Source organism: Oryzias latipes, chromosome 16 (genome assembly GCF_002234675.1).
Source record: "Oryzias latipes chromosome 16, ASM223467v1".
In the NCBI taxonomy this organism is placed as follows: Eukaryota; Metazoa; Chordata; class Actinopteri; order Beloniformes; family Adrianichthyidae; genus Oryzias; species Oryzias latipes.
In genome coordinates, this window is record NC_019874.2 from 25,810,780 (window position 1) to 25,830,430 (window position 19,651).

At 37.3% G+C, this 19,651-nt stretch overlaps 1 protein-coding gene across 1 annotated transcript; it reads left to right on the forward strand.

Annotated features, from left to right (window-relative positions):
- The first annotated feature begins 1,689 nt into the window (after nucleotides 1–1,689).
- Nucleotides 1,690–18,197, forward strand: plekhf2 (pleckstrin homology and FYVE domain containing 2). The gene is made up of 2 exons (XM_004078327.4): nucleotides 1,690–1,873; nucleotides 13,985–18,197. Exon 2 carries the CDS (start codon nucleotides 13,996–13,998, stop codon nucleotides 14,734–14,736), a length of 741 nt encoding a protein of 246 aa, XP_004078375.1. The 5' UTR covers nucleotides 1,690–1,873; nucleotides 13,985–13,995; the 3' UTR covers nucleotides 14,737–18,197.
- Nucleotides 18,198–19,651: the final 1,454 nt, after the last annotated feature.

Sequence of the window (19,651 nt, forward strand, 5' to 3'; positions counted from 1 at the left end):
TGTTGTATGAAAGAGGATACAGCCCAATGAATGGATCATTTTAACCCCTTAGGGTAGAACGAGAAGCAGATGAGGAGATTTATTGTATGAAAACCTTTTTTTGTGCCTTAATCGAATCGAGTTTCAGCAACATATTATGTCAAACAAATAGATTCACTGATTACATGGAAAAAGCTATTCTTTGTGTTTTTTTAAATTGTAATAAACAGGAACATTCAGAGGAAGTGGTAAAAAGACATTATTTTTTTTGCTCACTGATTGGTTGCCACGCAGTTTAAACCCTCGCCTGAGTAAAACACTGAAGTAATTATTCATTTAAACGCTCCATTATTCCATTATTTTGACAAGGAATAACAAGATATACAAGATATAAACTCATAAAATTGCTTATTTCTCATTAAATTGAAAGTGTCATTCATGTTTATCTTCTAGCTTTAGAATTGTAAATCCCCACACTTGACAAAATGTATGTTTTTCATTCTTAAAGTTTCTATGATCTATTTCACAAAACTGGAGGTACTTCTTAAATAAACCTCAAGAAGTTATAATAAAATAATTAATACTCCTTTGTATTAAATTGCACAAAGTTAGCTTGACAGAGTTTTTAAAAAAATCCTGATTTATGACTGACTGCAAATGTTCTCTGTTTAAAAAAAACAAAAAAATTAATTGTGTCAAATGTTGGTGAAAGCTTTTCAACTTTCTCTTCCACAAAGTTGGAAGCGCCTTGTTACCTGGAAAGGCCAAGCATGTCCTGTCCTGTTTATGGTCTGAATCATGAACTGGCACCTCATTTCTCTTCCCCGAGTTTGGCTACTGGCCCAGCTCGTGGTGCCTTCATGGTACATCAGAAAACCTCTCCTCAAAAAAGGTTGTTGGGGCAAAACAAGTTTTTGTTTGAATTTGTTACTTTTAAAAGGACTTCCAGCTGTGTTGAAACGTTTCTGTATGAGTTTAAGTTCTGTTTATTTTTTTAACTTTTTGCAGAAAGTTAAACTTCAGAGGCAAGGCTCTAGAGAATAGCTTGAACTATTTTTTGTTAAAATAGCATGTCTAAAGAAACGAAAATGAATAAATAAATTATTAATAGAGAATTAAGTAAATAGATAAATAAATGAAGTCACTTGTTTTGGATGAAAGAGTGGCTGACACCGAATGTGGGAACTGACGACTGAAGCATTTTATTTGAGTTTCTCTTTTAAATTACCTCAAAACAGGATATCATTGTTGTAGCTCCATGATGGGGAATTTGGCTATAACTCAAATGACTGAAGAGGTTTCCAAACTGAATATAAAGGGCGGAACAAGAAGCCTTTTTTTTATTATTGTGGTGTGTTTGTTTGGTGTCAGGATTTTATTTTTATATTTTTGTAGGCACATTGAATCTTTTTTAATGACTTTTCAGTCATTTAAAAAGAAAGATTTTCAAGAAAAACAGAAATGTAAATAAAGCTTGTAAATTTTGCATTTCAAAGAAGGCTTTCATAATCCACCAGTAAATTTGAGTACCAATGACTTTATGCGCACTTTGATTTTATAACCAGTAAAAAGTAGTAATCTTTCAGTGCTGTTTGTAATACTAAATGCACAACATGACAGTTGAGCGTCTGTGAGAGTTGAGTCCTTTGAATGTGTCATGTCAGTGCTCCGTTTTCCCAGCGCTCTGGATTTGAAGCGGAGGTCCGTGAAGGCAGCGCGGTGCTGCCATGTTGTTGTCTAATCCTCGGCCGGGGCAGTTTCCAGCTGCTGTTGCTCCCTCTGAACGCAGCGGCCACTTTCTCTAACGAAGATATCGCTTTTTTGGTCAGGAACTGGAGTACAACCGAGCTGAAAATTACTGAAAGTTTGACTGTATAACACCAGCTGCCATCAGGTATGTAGTTCTTCGAGTTTAAAAGTTGTTACTGTTGGTTTTTTTGGCGATAGGGCTAAAGCCTGGCTGCTTTGGCTCGTGCTACTTTATTCCTTCTTAAGCTAGGAGGTTGCTGGCTCTAAAAACTACTATTTCGTTTTATTTCGGGTACTTTTATCAAACGATATCGCAGATCTTGTTTCGGTAAGGCCTAGTGAGAAAAGTGGAACTATCTTATGGACCAGAACTAACTTTTGATGAATGTTTAGAAGCTAACTTCGTAGCTAGGTGGCTAACTCTCAATTGACATTGACACCAGTTTTCCAACTTGGATGACAATTTTGAATCGGGAAGTCTCGAGAACTTTGTTATAACTTTCATTTGGAGATTTTAAAAGTAAGCAATTGTGTTTTGTTGAGTTTGGAAACCCTTGATAAACTCCAGTTTATAGGAGTTTTATTTCCCTTTGAGGCATTAATTGGAGGGGTGAAGAGAATAATGACTAGTTTCCTGAGCAGTTACAGGTTTAGGAAAGACTCCAGATTACTCCACCCTTCTGAAACCTGTTCACGTGAATCTGGTAGCAGTTAGAGGTCCAGACTTGTTCTCTTGTGCTGTGGTAGAAGTAACTGTTCGATTTCTGCTGCTAGTTGAACTTTCTGTAATGAAAAAGAGAAGTTCAACATCATGTCTTGCATGTGTTAAAGTGCAGAGGTTAAAACTGCACAGAACTTCTCTTTAATTTTTACTTATTCAGCCTTGAATGCTAAAAGCTGTTGACGTGTAATCTGCTTGGCAGGTATTAAGTTGTACATGAACTTTTCTTTTTTCTTTATTTTAAAGTTTCAAATTCCTATCCCCTCACAAGTCAGTACATGCATTGACTACAGTGGCTGACTCCTGAACAAGTTCTGCTTTCTTTGCACAGAGGACTCTTATTTTTTGAGAGAACAATGTAGATGAGAAAATTGGTAATTGCAATATGTGCAAAGCACTTATTTAATTTTTGCTTGCAAATTTTGCAAATGCCACAAATCCAAATAATTCATGAAATTAATGCGTTCAATAATAACTACTGTTGTCCTATAATTTGGCAGCATAATGTTTTTGTTTTTTTAATCTGATAATTAATTAGTAATTAAATCAGCTGTGTTTCAGTGTTTGTACCTTCCCTTCTAATTAACAGGTTTAACCAAAAAAAAAGGTTTTAGTAGAAATAGTTTGTTTCCCTTTTTGTAATCCACCACTGTATATTTTTTAGCAAACTTAATCAAATGGTTGCAAAGTCAAGACACTTGTAAGGCAAAGCTATTTAAAAACATTCATTTTGCAATATGTAAGGGGAGAAGAAAATATGTAAAGTCAGAGGTCACATGTACAGTATTTCTGTGGCTTCTTCATTCTAAATGTAAACATGTAAATGCATGTTGTCATGTTCGAATTTAATGTTGGAAATAGATTGAAAATCACTGGTTTTAAGATTGAACACACAGTTTACTGGAAAAAAAAGCTTGCAGGAAATGGTTTGTGAGATATGATCTTGTTATCTAATGTGTCTATTGCATCTAATCTTTTTTTAGCTCTAAAGGTTGATGCTGCATTTGTTCGTTTCTTTTTTTTATACCTCTGTTTCCGGTATTAGTTGTGAAAAACAAAACCTGAGGCTTTTCTAGACTCAAATTCCATACATGTCAGGAAGCTTAGTGTCAAACCCTGTCCAATTTTTTAAATTTAGAATATTTTTTAACATTTAAAATGTTGTTTTTTTATTACAACGTAATGAAATAGTTGTATTAGAAAAAAATATATAAAACAGAAAAAAAGCTCGATTTAACATTTTAAAAATAAAAAATAAACCTCACAAGAAATGAATGTATCCACAAAAATTCCAATTATTTATGAGTATTTTGTTATTTCAGGCATATTGAGAAAAATTACATGATTAGATTCTGAAAAGACAGAACATTTTTACCTGAATAGGAAAACAAAAGGAAAAATTAGGTTTGGGTTACTATCTACATTTTAAATGATGTGAGTATTAACAAAATATTACTGTTAATATACCTTTACTGCATTAAAAACCAGTTTTAGGAGCCTTACATGTCTCTGGTGTATTTTAACTGTCCTACTATAGTTGAGATAAGGATGTTGGCGTATAAGATTACCACCACCTTTGTCAGTCTAAGGAACTTTCAATTACTAAAATTACTAAGTCACGGAAAAGAACACCTTATGACAGGTTTCCAGTCCTAGATAACTGAAGTTGGTTACATATAGTACAGGTTCTTATGTTATCAGTTATACAATATTACTTATGCTTTTGATTTGAGAGAAGTAATTAAGTTACTTAGTCAAGCCAAGTAATTTTGTCCCCTATTTGTGTTCAAGCCTGAATAGTAAAACTAGTTTTATTAGAGGTGACTAGTATGAAAACTACCTGACGGAACAGCAGACTGTCCGTCTCACTGCTCCCCTCCATTCTGGAAGGACAGGATGTCTGTAGTTTCCTTTGTAATCCAGTGTACTTTCCACCACATAATCCTGCATGTCTCAGTTTATATATAGCTACGGCTTACATTAATAGGGTTGTTACTTCCTTTGTGACACATCAAGCAGATAAGCAAAGATGTTACCTGTTACGATCAGGATTTTGTTTTATTCGTATTTCTTCTCTAAAGGATCAGATTATGGTGATGGTTGTTTCTGGTTGGTGATGGCTGAGATAGTAACTGGATGACAAACTGGAATGACATCTCTCTTTTTTTTTAAAGGAAGTTCTTAAGAATAAATGCTTCAACTCTACACAGCAATAGTTGTTTGTTATTTTAATAATTTTAGGATTTAGTTAAAAACACTTGTGATCGATGCTGCTTTTCTTCAGTTTCTGCTACATTTTTATTTTTATTTTTCTTTAATGTAAAATCAGTAATCATTCATTACTATAAAGGCAGCCCCGGGACCCCGAGAGGGAATAAACTGAAGAAGATGAATGAATGAATGAATGAATGAATGAATGAATGAATGAATGAATGAATGAATGAATGAATGAACGAATGAATGAACTATAAACACCACATTTAAATTGGAAAATTAAATGATCGCTATGTGCTTTGTCTTTTAATAACAGCTGTCACACAAAATTGGAGCTTTTGAGGTGACCAGGATCAAAATCATCCATGAGACACAAGTTGATAGAAAGTATTTGGAAGAATTTAAATATTAACATTATCATAATTATGGCTTGTTTTGTATTGCTGGCCCAGTTTCAATTTAAAACATTTTTTATTGGTTTGTTTTTTGACCTATTGGCGTGTTTGACTGGACAAAGTGCGTGTGACATATACTTTGTTGTCTGGCAAACACTGAGCTCTTAAAGATATTCGTGCTGCCAGTAGATATAAGACAACATGAAAAGAGATAAAGGAAAAAAGGGTAAAACAAAGTTGTGTGTGAATGCTGTTAGTTGTCAAGATGTTTAAACAACAATAAATATAGAGTGACTCAGAGCAGAACTGTATGCATTAAAGAGTCCCAGAATAACTGGTCTGTTTTGTATACTCCTGCTCTTCAGCAACCTTCTGTTATGACACCACGTCAAGCTTAAAATCCCAATCCACTGATTCATTGACAGAATGCATCTTTACTTCAATTTGAAAATTGAAGCACAGCAGATTAAACAATATAATTGCTTTATTATCCTTTTCTTTTTATCTTTTTCTAATGAAAAGACATCTCGGGAAAAGGAATTATATGAACCACTGGACGTCCCGCCCATTAATGCTTTTTGTTAAGCTTGTCCACATTTTTCTTTGTCAGCTTCATTGGCGAAATGCCTTTAAGGACGTCAGGCTTCTTAAATTTCTGAAAAAGCTATTAAACTCCTGACTGTTGCATTTTGGGAAAAAAGAGGCCAAGACATTTCAAACCATGAATACTACTACTACATTAGTCATCTGAGACATGGCTTGCAACACAGCTGAACAGTGGCGGTTTTGGGGCAGCTTCCCCTTTTTTTGGAGCCACTGTCCTCTGGGCTCTATTCTAAAAAAGACATTTCTTTGTGAAACCCACAACAGTTCCATATATCTACCTAGAGAGGTCTCTCTGCACAATTTTTGTTGTGTTAATGTGAGATCAGATAAAATGTCCCTTAGCTTTCGAAGCTTTTATGAAAAATGGAACAGAGGTGATGGTGTTTTTTTCCGTACACTTTCTCAGACCCACTCCCCAGATGATCAGGGTCCTTGAAACGTTTATTAAGCATGTTGCTATCATAAAACTGTCCAAGTTTGCTTTTGTTTAAAAAATAAATCACTGTTAAATCCTCAACACTGTGCATTTCTTGTTGTCGAGTCTAATAGCTGGAAAAGAGCAGGAAAGATCTGTGAAAGTGCTTCTTCCTGCAGTGAGGGAGTTACAACGCATTCTTCCTCTTTGTTTTAATGGCAGAATGTGTTTTTGTTGGTTTCATTTTAGCATTCTAGAGTTGCATTTTGGTTAAATGTTAGCCATTCATGAATAACCTATCATCTCAAAGTTAGAAAACATTGTGAGGATCACTTGGTTTTATTAAGAAAATATTGAATGTCTTATGTTGTGCTAACAACCCAGCTGCTTAGTGTGCACTGAACCCAGCTGACAACTCTAACCATGTAAATTCTGCCTAAAATGAATTTGTCCCTATACGCATACAGGAAATGCTATTTTTGCATGAGTATTCTGTCGTATGCCAAGGAGGACGTTACACTTTGACAGGGAAAACACCTGAGATGACTTCAACAAAAAATGAAAAAACCTCCTTTACATCAATCATAAAGTCTGCAAATTGATAAAACTAGAAGTGGCAGAACTCTGAGAAATCTGTTCTAGGGAACAATCTGGCCTCCATCTGCACACTCATTCTGCTGGACTGGACGTCTTAGCGTTTTCTGTGGGAGGAGGACAATAACCTACAAATAGAGGAAAGAAATGAAGCATTAGATTTAAGGTAACAATGTTCTGTTCTTTTGTGGGGAGTTAATTTTGTCAAGAACATATGAAAAGTTAGATTAGTGTAGGTAATGTTACTTTGTAAAAAGCAAAAAACAAAACCAAGATTTTCAAAAAAGTGGGTCAAGAGCATAAACTAGTGGTAGAATTAAAATGGAAAAGTAGACATAAAATTATTGATTGTCAAATGTTGTGTTAAGAGCTTCTGAAAAGTGTTTCCAAATTGAAAATAAATTCACATGTCTTTATTTGAAGAAAAATACAGAAATATTGTAGACAATAGTAAAAAGTAAAAATATTGTTTTAATCTAATATTTGCTTGGTGTGGACCCTTCATTCGTTTATTCCAACCCAAAGAATAGTGCTGAACAGCAGCTCCTTCTATCTTGGAACTCTTGGAAATGGTAAAAAATGAAAACCTTCAGACTTCTGTGAACCCTCATGTAAAAAATATGAGCTTTTCACTTTCAATCATGAAAATGTCAGAGTGTTGTGACCTGACACTTCAGCTTCCTGACTCATGCTGCACCATCAGCTCTTTACGTTTGCTCTAAAGTATTAGGTCAGTTACTATGAACTCTAAAGTTCTCTTTTAGAGGTAACATCTATCCAAATATCTATTACTACCTTACTCCTGTGCAGGATCACTGGTTCACGGTTGCCTCCCTGTAAGGCAAAGGTGGGGCACATCCTGGACAATCTGCCAGTCCTTCGTATGACTTTAAAAAAGAAAACTGCATAAGAATTGAAAAAATTTACCTAACAACAGTTTTTACGTCTTAACGTATAAGTTCATGCATCTTTGATTTCTATATATGCATTTTTAATAGAAAAATGTTCATCACAACAAAACAAAAATCCCAGATTTTTCACTATCTGGGATTGGTCCCTAGTTTTATTTTATTAATTTTTTTGCATCTTAACAAGATCAGCAGTTTAAGGATGGAGAAAGCAAGAACAACATATAAGCTCTTCTTTGGGAGTATGTTTCCTCACATTGCCCCTTTGGGAAAAATGGGTGTCATTGTTTCTGTGGGAGCTTTCTACAGCCCACAGAATACTTTCTTTCTTCACTTCCTGGCTGTCATCGGCGCCCGCTCCCTTTAGCGTCTGACTCATGCTTCCCATTATTCCAGGCACCGTAATGGACCACTGTTGTAAATTTACCTGCAGGTTATAAAGTGATGTGCCAACCTCAGATTCTTTGATTTTTTTTTCATCCCCTTTTTAAATCTGAATTTTGCGGATTCGCTGGGGTCTCTGGTATCTAACCCTCGCAAATAAGGGAGGAATAAAGACCATTTACTGCTGTCGTTAGCACTTTGGACTGGATTGGGCTGCATGGCTTCAAGGGGATATTTCAGCTTCCTGCATCGTTATTCATATTAGCTATGATATGTTATACTATAAAAAAAGTGTGTAACATTTACAACATTGTCAAGTTCAATGTTTTAAGGTAAGCAGAATTGATTAAATATTTCTTTCCAGCATATTTGCACTCATCAACTATGTGTAAATCCACTTCATATCTCAGATGGGGAAAGGATTGTAACGCCTAATCAAATCAATTTCTACTCCTATGATCCAGCCAGATTGATCCGTCTGAGGATAAGTTGTTAATTGAATCGAATCGACCTATAACATTATAAAATCGTTTCAAAATAAAATAAATCGATTATATTGTTATTGTAAAATACCATTTGGATTGATGCCCAGTATTTTTTATTTTTTTGTCCGTAATGTAAAAATAACCAGGTGGGTCACAGCGGACATTAAACGTGTGATGACAGCAAAAACTGTTCATTCCATCATTCCAATCTAATGTCTTGAAACACTTGGAATTTAGCAAAGACATGTGACCATACAGTGTGGTAGAATGTTCTAATAATATTCCCTTTGGTTTTTTGAATAAGAAACACATTTCTTCATGTGGGTGTGCTATGAAGCACAGAAATGTACATGTAAATAGAAATGTAAGTAATGACCTTTTGTTTTAGCATGACTTTTTAAAGTTCTAAAACTGATGTTGCCATGCATTATTCGAGCCCTAGGAGCTCCTCGTTAATGTGGATGTTAATGTTAGAATTAGAAGAAACTATTTTTCTACAAAGCTCCATTTGGAGGGCTAAATGTAGGGGTAGGGAGAACCCATAGGGGCAGAATTCGGATTTGGCCTAAATATTCTGGGCATTTTTAGTCAGATGTTCTGGTTCCTTTTTTTATGTTGTTTAACTTTACGAAAAGAAATAACAGTTTGAACAACAAATATAGTTTTTTAGGCTTTTAAATTCATTCTAATATTAACACACTCTTTTCATGTGAAATAGGAACCAGAAGGAACAGCCCTCTTTATAGAACACAAGGTCTGAAAAATGTAGCAAGACCCCAAAACTGCATTCCAGATTCTACAAGCTTTACTAAGAATGTTTTAATATTTCAGGTAATGAGACTACATAATTGGAACAAGCCAGCACAAGTATATCTATGTTAGAGGAGTTGTTATTGTGAAGTGACATGACTGCACTGCATAAATTGAGCAAAGAAAGACTTCTGCAACCATGTCTTTTAAAAAAGTTTTAGAAAAAGGTTTCCACATATAACTGAAACAAAACGCTGCAGAAAGTTATTCCATCAAATTCTGAAAACCTGCAACCATTGAAACTACTGAGCTTTTTCATTACATTCAAACAATAAGAAAATTTTGCAAAGCACACATGCGATAAATGAATATTATAAGCATGTTGTAGCAGATACTTTTGTCATATAGTTAATTTATTGTCTCTGACTATGAAAATATGTTTATTTATTTGTGCACATATTGTCTTTGTAATGTGAGTACCATAAAGGTAGCTGCTATATAACTTTTGGTCTTGTAGATACTTTTTAAAATAACTTTCAACACATTGTTATTGTTGATGTGTTTATTGCAGTGATTGACTGTGGTTTCCAGTAAGGTTTTTTTAATGTTTTTTTACAATTCGCCTTCTTACTTCATCTAAATATTTAAGAGGTTGATTACTGGAACTGCGATTGTTTCAGTGCACTCCATTTGCAAACCAAATTTTAATTTCAAAATGTCTAAAAAACCTTGGTGTGCAAAATATCAAGTAGGCTCTTCATGTTACCTCTCAAAAGTTCTGAATGGTAATACTTGAAAAGTCACTGCTGTGACCTGAGTTTTGTGCTCGTTGGCTGTCATGTTTCAACCTTTTCACAACAAGATGTGAAGTTAACCATCACTCCTCTGGAATGTTTTAAATCCTTTTTTTCGCAAAGTGAATGAAAATGACAGAATATTGATGAAGCTATTCTTGCATATTAGCTTATTTTTTCAGCATATGTCAATTTTTTTTTATTAATTTAGTTTAAATAATCAAAAGTCTTTGCCTGTTTAAAAAAAGCTTATATAAAATCAATCCAATGACACAGTTCCTAATGGTGTGCTTTAACTTTTGTTTTCCGGTTGTAAACTGTCAATTTTAACATTTGGTCCTTTGGAACAAAAGAATATCTATCTGTTTAGTCCAAAAAGTGTTGTAGCTGATACTTTTCCTTGACTGTCCTGGGATGGGAAGTGCTTTTGCTGCAGTGGGCAAACAGCCCTCACTGTTAGGGTTGATATGTCAGCAGCCACACTTATCTGTCAGGCAGCTTACAGCCTCTCTCCGAGTTCTTAGTCTTCACATCACTGTAGAGCCCACCCTGCTTTTTCTGGCTTTTCTAGTTAATTACCGCGGCTCTTAAATCTGCATTTATTTTTTTAAAGTTTGGAAGACAGGAATATATTTACATCTGTAAACTGCTTCATATGCTTTATTAACTATCTTCTCATAGAAACTACTACTAACTCTTTTTGACCAACAACTCAAAAAGGAAATATATTTAGTTTGTGTTGCTTTGCTTCACTGTCATGGACCAGTTTTTAAAATAATTGAATCTTGTTTTTGTAGCCAATAAAAAAATTTATGTTAAAAGATGTTTTTTCTAAAACTACCAGTTATATTTTTGATTTTTCACTGTCCAACAAACTACTCTTCAGTTTTAAAGTAGTATAGTTTATAGCTACTGTTGAATTACGTATTCTAAAAGTCCTAATGTCAACTAAGTGTGACATTAAGACCGAGTGTGACAACACCCACAGAAAATGACTATGCTGTGTTGGAGCCATCATGAGTAGTCATTGGTCCAAATCGGTCTGAATCATCGTTTCCATGGCAACCACTCTCACCAATCAGGGCTGTGCTTGTTGGATGTCCACGCCCCTACCACTTGAAAGTGAGCTGGGGAGAATCTGTCAATCAAATTTTTCAAACGTTGGACGTCCTAGTTTTATTGAGGCATCTGCTTGGTCAGTTTATAACTTTGGATAACTTGGAATAAAGAAAAATATCATGACAAAAATATCAGAATTAGCAAGAATATGTTAAAAATAAGTTGTAAAGCAACAATAGTTTTCCTGACAAATACAATATGTGAGTAATAGAAGTTTATTTCTCTATAGAACTCCGTGGGATTTTGGCTTCTTGGAGCCATAAGGTACCTCCTGTTTGGAACATGTGGGGGGAGAGGTCACTCAGTCCAGTTCTCATATAAAGTCAATGCAACTAACTCTAGGTTTTGAACTTAACTAGTCGAATCCTGGTCTGTTGGGATTTTTTTTTTCTTATCTGCTTTTAACTTAACCAGTAAAAGTCGGGTCATTTCCAAACTTGCATTCAGTAAATTCAGATCTTCTGATGAGATGTGGAGCTGCAACAAACGGGGGCAGCGATAGCCTAGAGTTAGGTTGAGAATGCAGCTTGTGGCTTGAGGGTTGCTGGTTTGATTGAACTGGCACAGTGTTGGGAGAGAACACCCCCCACCCCAGCCAAACTCCATTTGCTCCAGAGGCGCCTAAGCTCAGAGCTGCCCAATGCTGCTGGTCAAACCCGTCACAGAAATAGAACACGAGAGCTTGAATGTCCCCTGAGCAGTGCATGAAAAAATAATAATAATAGCGTTTGTCAGCGATTATGTTGACAATGTAAACTTAATGAGTGAGGCTGTCATTGTAAACCCATGAGAATCTAACCTGAAAAGGAAACCTATTTAAAAGCAAACACAGAACAGTTCTGTTCCCCATCTTCACTTCCAAAAGGATCCTGTGGCTCTCCTGTGACGGCTCAGAGAAAGTCAGAGCAATCTCTGACCTTAGAACGACACGATGACAGTGTTGTTGTCTGGTTGTTGGTATCCACAAGCTCTTGTTTTTGTTTATCTGCTGTCAAACAAAAGGATGAGCATTTTTGCCTAAAGCAAAATATGAAATCTCTTTATGACTGCTTCATTCTTTTTATTTATTATCTTGTTTATTGAGGCGAATACAAAAATGTTTGTAAAAAATCTAAACTATTTTGAATAATGTGATATAAGTTGGACCATAAACAGATCTTTTCAATCTATCAAAAATGAACTCTTATTCATTTGTGTATTTTAGGGTGAAATCTAAACGTCTGTTAGTGCTAAAGCACTTCTGAGCTCACCAGCTGCACTTGAACTGAGTCAGTGTTGAATGAAAGCTGCACTTTTAGGATTCCTTTGGATCCAGTTGAACAGTTTTACAATACTAAATCTGATTGCTGACCTGCAGTTTATCTGAACACTTCAAAGGAAGAGGCTTTGGTTGGAGCTGTCATTTGGGGTTGTGTGTAAGAGATAAAGTATAGGAATAAGAAGGGTGGAAGTAAAGTGTGGCTTTGTAATGCATATGTGCACTTTGGTTTGATGTTGCTTCAATACTCAGACATAGCGTTCGCTGTATCTGCTCTGCACTTGCCAGAAAGAATAGTTCCCCTTTCATCTTTATCATCAATAACCTTTGACCTCGCCTGTTGTACTTTATGAAAGGCAGAGAAAGACGCCAAGAGCCCAACTGCGCTGGCATCTGGGTCTCAGCGGCAAAGAAAATGTGTGTTGAGGCTTTCGTCTCTGTAGTCTTTTGAAACTGTTGTGAAAGCTTAAAAAAAGATTTAAGGATGAGCAAAAAGACTCTTCATCCTAATGTGATGAATGGAGCTCATAGAAATATGTCTACATGTCTTACTGTAGAGATGATGCTCATAAAAACAAAAACTTTTTTTTGAAAATGCTTCTGTAAAGTCAAGACTACTCGAGCATCAAGAGCACGGCCTTCTCTGTCTTTAAGTGAACATTGGTGACTGAACTCATTTTGAAATGAGAGGTTTTGAAATTTTCCCTTCTACTGGGGTTTTCCAATGGGGTTTCACGGTAGCAGTTAGCGCTCTCACCTCACAGAGAGGAGTCCCGGTTCGAATCCCGGCTAAAACCTTTCTGCGTGGAGTTTGCAGTTCTCGTCATGCATGTGTGGATTTTCTCCGGGCGCTCCGAACTTCCTCCCACTGTCCAAAAACATGCTTCAGAGATTCATTGTGCATGTGTGTGTGCGCATCTGTGAGAGTGTGTCTGCCCTGCAACAAACTGGTGACCTGTTCATGATGCATTCCTCCTCGGCTTAACAGGAGCTGGGTTGGCCCCAGTTATCGTGTGACCCGAAAACAATTCAGCAGGTTCTAAAAATGGATGGATGGGTTTTTAAATTCTGAAAATCCATGTCTGGTATTTAGACTTTTTTTTTTTGAATTTGTTAAACACCAAAATCTCCTATTTTTGAGTCATTAGACTATATTCCTGAAAAGTGTTAGACTTTAGGCTGTCTAATTCATGTTTGTTTCATGTTTTTACTCAAATGGTTTTTAGCTTTAATAAATTCTGCAAAAGTTTGTCTTTATGCGAGTTCAGAATTGTTGATGTTGCTGAGAGTTTATTTCTTATAAATAATTAATCTAAAATAATTTTGATTTTATCCCAAAAAATAGTCTTGTTAATTAGTTATCAGGTGAGCTGCGTTCAGCAGATTCTGCTGTCTGATCTGGTTAGTCACAGAGGGCAGCATTCCAAATCTGTGCTTTAAAAAACAAGAACTGAAAAATGACAAGGAGGGTTTGTAAGAAGAAGCAAAAAGAACAAGTCAAAAGCTGAAGCTCTTGTGCTGTTTTGCTCTTGAACATGAACATTAAAAAACGTCTCTATTCACTGAGCTGTTGCTTTGGACGTTAATTTGTTTTTATCGTTGTTTTCTTGCAGGAGAGGTGAAGATGGTGGACCGGCTTGCTAACAGCGAGGCCAACTCCAAGCGGATAGGAATGGTGGAGAGCTGCTTTGGAGCTGCAGGCCAGCCTCTCGCCATTCCGGGCCGCGTCCTGATCGGAGAGGGCGTCCTCACCAAACTCTGCCGCAAGAAGCCAAAGGCGCGTCAGTTTTTCCTCTTCAACGACATCCTGGTCTACGGCAACATTGTCATCCAGAAGAAGAAGTACAACAAGCAGCACATCATCCCTCTGGAGAGCGTCACCATCGACACGGTGCCGGATGAGGGCGACCTGCGCAACGGCTGGCTCATCAAGACGCCTACCAAGTCGTTTGCCGTCTATGCCGCCACCGCCACAGAGAAGTGCGAGTGGATGAACCACATCGGGAAGTGTGTGAAGGACCTGCTGCAGAAGAGCGGCAAATCCCCGACGGGCGAGCACGCCGCCGTGTGGGTGCCCGACTCGGAGGCGTCCGTGTGCATGCGCTGCCTGAAAGTGAAGTTCACGGCCGTCAACCGCCGCCACCACTGCAGGAAATGCGGCTACGTGGTGTGCAACCCCTGCTCGGAGAAGAAGTACCTCCTTCCCAGCCAGTCGTCCAAACCCGTCCGCGTCTGTGAATTCTGCTACGCCCAGCTGACGTCGGGAAGCCTGGCGCCGTGCTCAGACTCCAACAGCTGGTCGGAGTCGAGGTACAACAACAACCACTTGTCGGATGATGAGGACGAAGACGACAGCAGTGACTGAGAAATGCCCGATTCTGCTGCTTCCTCTGCTTTTTCAGCTTTATGCAAAAAGACTCTTGACATTCTCCTTCTTCACTTCCCTCCCTAATGGAGTCATGATCATCATGTAAAGACTTAACCACAGCAGAATGATTCATTCGTTTCCCTTTGAAGTATTATTTTTCCTTCAATCCAGCTGGATTGAAAGTTTCCTACAAACCAGCAAAAAGTGGAATTAACTGGATAACCACCAAAAATGGTCATCTCCTCTAATTCTTTTTGCTCTTCTAATGGCTTTGCATTTAGGCACTACAGAAACCAGAGGTGTTGGTGAGACCTCCCTCTGCGCAGTCCTCCGTACGAATGCATTTTTTTATGCTTCTCAATGTTTTCTGTCCATCGACTGACAGAAATCTGTCTGCAGGGAAAAGAAAATGTTTGAGCTCTTCCCTTTTGTTGTCCTTCACAAACCAGCCAGGGCTTTACTGTAACAGATTCATGCGTTTTTGCTCTATTTTTGTACATCTATTTTCTGTAAAATGACAAAAGAAATCCCTTTATTACACTAAATGCAGCAATATTTTAGTTGGCGTAGTTGCTCCTGACAGCTAAAGCTCGGTGCTCGACGTTTGTTCTCAGCAGCCGACCCAAAGCCCTAACTGGAGCCGTGGCCTTTACTGTCACGCATGGCCTTGTAGAAAACTGCACTCCTCAGGCGGGAAAAGGTAATGAAAGGTAAATGAAAGCAGGCGTCAAAAAAACAGGGACTTCATGATAGGTCCACTCTGAAACTTATTACCCTGGATGGGGCTGCTGTTCGGTGTGTGCGTCAGCAGGAAATAGAGGAGCGGGGAGTGTGACTGACCCCCCGCTGAGGCCACAAAGGGAAAGTTAAGTTTGTTTGCGGAAACACTTTTAAAACACTTTAACCAGCTCTTCGTCTTTAAAAGGGTAGATTTAGCTGCTAATTTTTTCGAAATTTGTGAGGATTTAGCTGATTTCTTTTTTTTTTTTTTTTTTCAAAATAAGAGCGCAGAAGTGGGAATTGGGTGCTTTGTGAGGCCAGTTCAGCTGAAAATGGGATTACAAATATTCTTCTTATTTTTCTTTGTACTGAATGCATTTTTAGCTTCATTTGAAAGTCAACATTCATAAGTTTGAACTTAACCACGTAGTTATTTTGAATTGTCAACACAGTGTTGTACAAAGCACTCGTCATGTGACCTAAAGGATTACATAACAAGCCTGAGGAGTGTTGGCGTCATTTCATCTGGATTCAGCATTACCTCATTGGTCTTTGCTTTGGAAACACAAGCAGGTGGAAAAAAGGGGAAAGTATCAAAAAGGGAAACATTTCTTTCACATACTTGGGTTTTGGGCTTTACTCTGCTGTGAGTTTATGTAAATTTGCTCAGAAATGTCAACTGATTCTGTCATTTTTTTTATACAAAATAGGTGAAAAAAATCAGAAATGTCACTGTAGAAGGACACCTAAATGAATGATTATAAGAACAAACAATGATCAGAAAGTGTCTGGTTTGTGTGCAGTTGTGTGTTTTTTGTGCGATTCCTCCTGCAGCTGAAGCACTTTATGAACCGGAAGGAAGGAATTCGTCTTCCTGAACTCTGCCGCTCGTCCCTTCCTTTGTCTCCATGACTAGTTCTCTGATCACACCGCCCCACCAGCATCATGTGATCAACCACCAAACCAGGAAATGATTTTTAAAAAAAAGAGCTGCTCAAAGGAATTAGGGCAGTGGAACTGCTTACAGTTGTAATTCACTGACTCACACAGAGGATTCAGCCGGAACATCTGAACGGTTCATTTCTCAGTCTTTCAGTTTTCTAAAGAACTGCAGCTGGTCGAGATAACCCAGAATCTCAAGAGGATAAGCTTAAGACTGCACAGAAATTCAAGGTTCTTGAGTAAAGATCACAGTATTTACTCATCATTTTTCTTTCTCTCAAAACTGTTGGGATCTTAACAGTAGGGGGCAGGTTTGTGTTTCAGTCATCCTCTTACATTTTGAGGTTGGTCAGCCCCCACCGACATGGCCTTGTGCACACAAAATCCCCTACTCGTGGAGGAACCTGCTCATTCACGGTTTCCACATCACATTTCCTGACATACTTTCCTTTTGTTTTTTTTTGTGGTTCTGGTGTGAGGCAGGAGCCGGGGATGGTCAGTCCTGCAGCTCATTGGACCAGCCCAGTGTTAAATCTGAAGCCTTTGAGATGAGTGTGGATGAATTTCAGGATCCCCCTAAAAGTCTATTATAATCAGACGGATTTGGGCTCGAGGCCGGCACATCCACATCCAGGCGCGTTCACAATCGTGCTTCCTAAACAATGTGGCTGGTTAAGCTGCAAACCCCAGCTAGAGGTTTTTTTTCTGCAAGAATCTTTGCTTCCTTTTCCTTCTGTTGACATGTTTTATTTTCTCGTTTTAGCATATTTGAAAATCGCACTTTAAGAAGTGTCTCTTTGTGCTTTCGTATGTGTAAACGTAGAGGTTTTGTTTTTTGGCATTAAACACTTCATTCAAAGCAGCAGTCAAAATGTAAAAAAAAGGGATTTGCTTTTTGTTGTTTTTTTTGATTTAAGACTTCAAACACGCTGTTGTTGCTGCAGCAAATCCACCCAATCACTAACGAGCTGTCCTTCATGCTGGCTGTGGATAAGCGTCTGCCCGGGGATGCGACTTCCCTGTCAGACCCAGAAGCAGTGGCCTCAGGCTTGCTGTCACATGGACTCTGCTCCAGGGTTCTGCCTTATCTGGAGAGATCTGCTGGAGCTCGGCTTCTTGCCCGTCAACCGTCCTCGGTTTTAATCTGTAAGATTTTTGTACATTTGTATTGGCCGCTTTTTATTTTACTGTAGCTGTACAGTTCCAAAATGGCGATGTCTGAGATATGTTACAGCCCTTTTTTTTTCTTCTCACATCCTGGGGGCTTCCCTTTTTATTTTTGACACTTGTCAGTTGCAAAATAAGTGAGGGAGGGGGCACACACCAGCGGCAGTGACTGAGATCAACCCTGAGAGAGGGCAGCAGGAGACATTTACATGCTTCAGATCCACTTTTTACCGCTTTTGTCCTGCTCGGATCACATGAGACGGACTCGATGATGCGCTAAAGCAGAGAGAAGTCTGTCTTTGCATGTTTACTGGCACCAACAGGAACTGGCAGAAATGATCTGACTGCATATGATAGTCGCATCCGTCCACTCAGAGTGAAGAAGATGCCTCCAGATGTTGTCTGGTGTGTTTTCCTTTTCCTTCTCACCATTAGAAACACCAACTCGGCTCATTACTCTTTTTATTAAATAGGATCTTTTTGAAAGGCAAAGCCTTTGTTTTTATGATTATTGTAAACAAATCATATGTGTAATTCTTCTGATTTTCTGTGGTGGGTTTGTTTGAAGCATCTGGGTGGGTAAATGAGGGCAGAAAAGGTCACATTAATAAAAAAAAAAAAAAATTCTCTTTAGGTTTATGCTGTTTTTTTTCTTGACTCTAGATTGTTGCAACATTAATGATAATAATAATAAATACTTAAGCTACTTTTTTTAGAAGTACTTGTTTTTATTTCTGCCGTTTTTTAGCCTGGATCCAGAGTGACAGCAGTTTGTTGGTAACCTAAAAATCCAGAAAAGCTCATGTTGGTCCATATCAGCTAATCAGAATAAGAGATCATATAAAGGCTTCGGAAATTCCACCGCTTCTGTTTGATGGAAATGTTTAGACACTTGAGATACATTGGATAGCCATAAAGCTGCTGAGTCTGACTCATTAATGTTTCTTTGTACGTCTATTTCCTGTTTGTGCTTTTAGAAAAGGTTAAGAGGAAATCTTACCGCAAATTTATAAGCGGCAGCAAATCATTTGCATTGAGTTTCCTGACGCATCATTTATTTAGATAAATGTATTTTTATTGACATTTAGGTATTTGAATATTAAGCATTTTGATATTTCTGCATTGGTTAAAGTCAAATTCTTCTTGACTTCTTTTCTAAGCTCATGCAAAAATCACACGGTAACATTATTTTTGTTATTCTGACTTTCAGCTTTAAAACTACCTAAAAGTAAACTTGCTTAAAATTACTTTTTTTCTTTTTACTAATTTGAAATAGTAATATTTTAATAATTAAACCACAGATAATCTGTTATTCTTCAAAACCAGAGAAAAACTTTCAAACTTGGACATCCATCTGCCTGAAAAGCCATCTTTTGATCTTCTTAGTGTGTGAAGCACTCATGTTTTCAACATTTACATTTTATTTATTAAGACATTTTTCCGGGCATCTAAGCAGAATAGTGTTCACTTTAATGACTGAAGCCTGTTTATTTAATACTAAATGCTGATCTTATTGATTTTATTGCTATTTTATTCTAGTTGACCTGCTATTTTATTCGGCTTTTATTCTATTTTCTTGCTTTCTTCTTTCCACTGTCATACTAGTGAGGAACAACATCTTGTCTCACTCTCAGTCTATTTACGTGTACTACAAGTATATTTAGACTAAAGTTTAAAGTTAACCTTTTATATACTATTGATATATTGTAAACTTAAAATGTTTACAAATATTTAAAAATCAGTGCTATTGTCACTCAATTATAATGTACAGCCAACCTTTGATATACCGGTACTATTAAATTCAGGAAATATGAAATACTTAGGCGTCACTTACTCCTCCAGTCTATCAGACTTAAATAAATGATGAAATAAATGATGTGCCATTACTTCAAATATTCCAGACGATCTGATACGATGGGTTAACCTGCCCATATCGCTCACAGGCAGAATAACTTCAGCTAAAATGAAAATACTACCCAAAATAAATGACGGTACTTATTTTCTATGACTCCTATACAACCACCTGCAATACGGTTTAAATCATTAGATACATCCATATCCAAGTTTTTTTTAAATAAGAGAA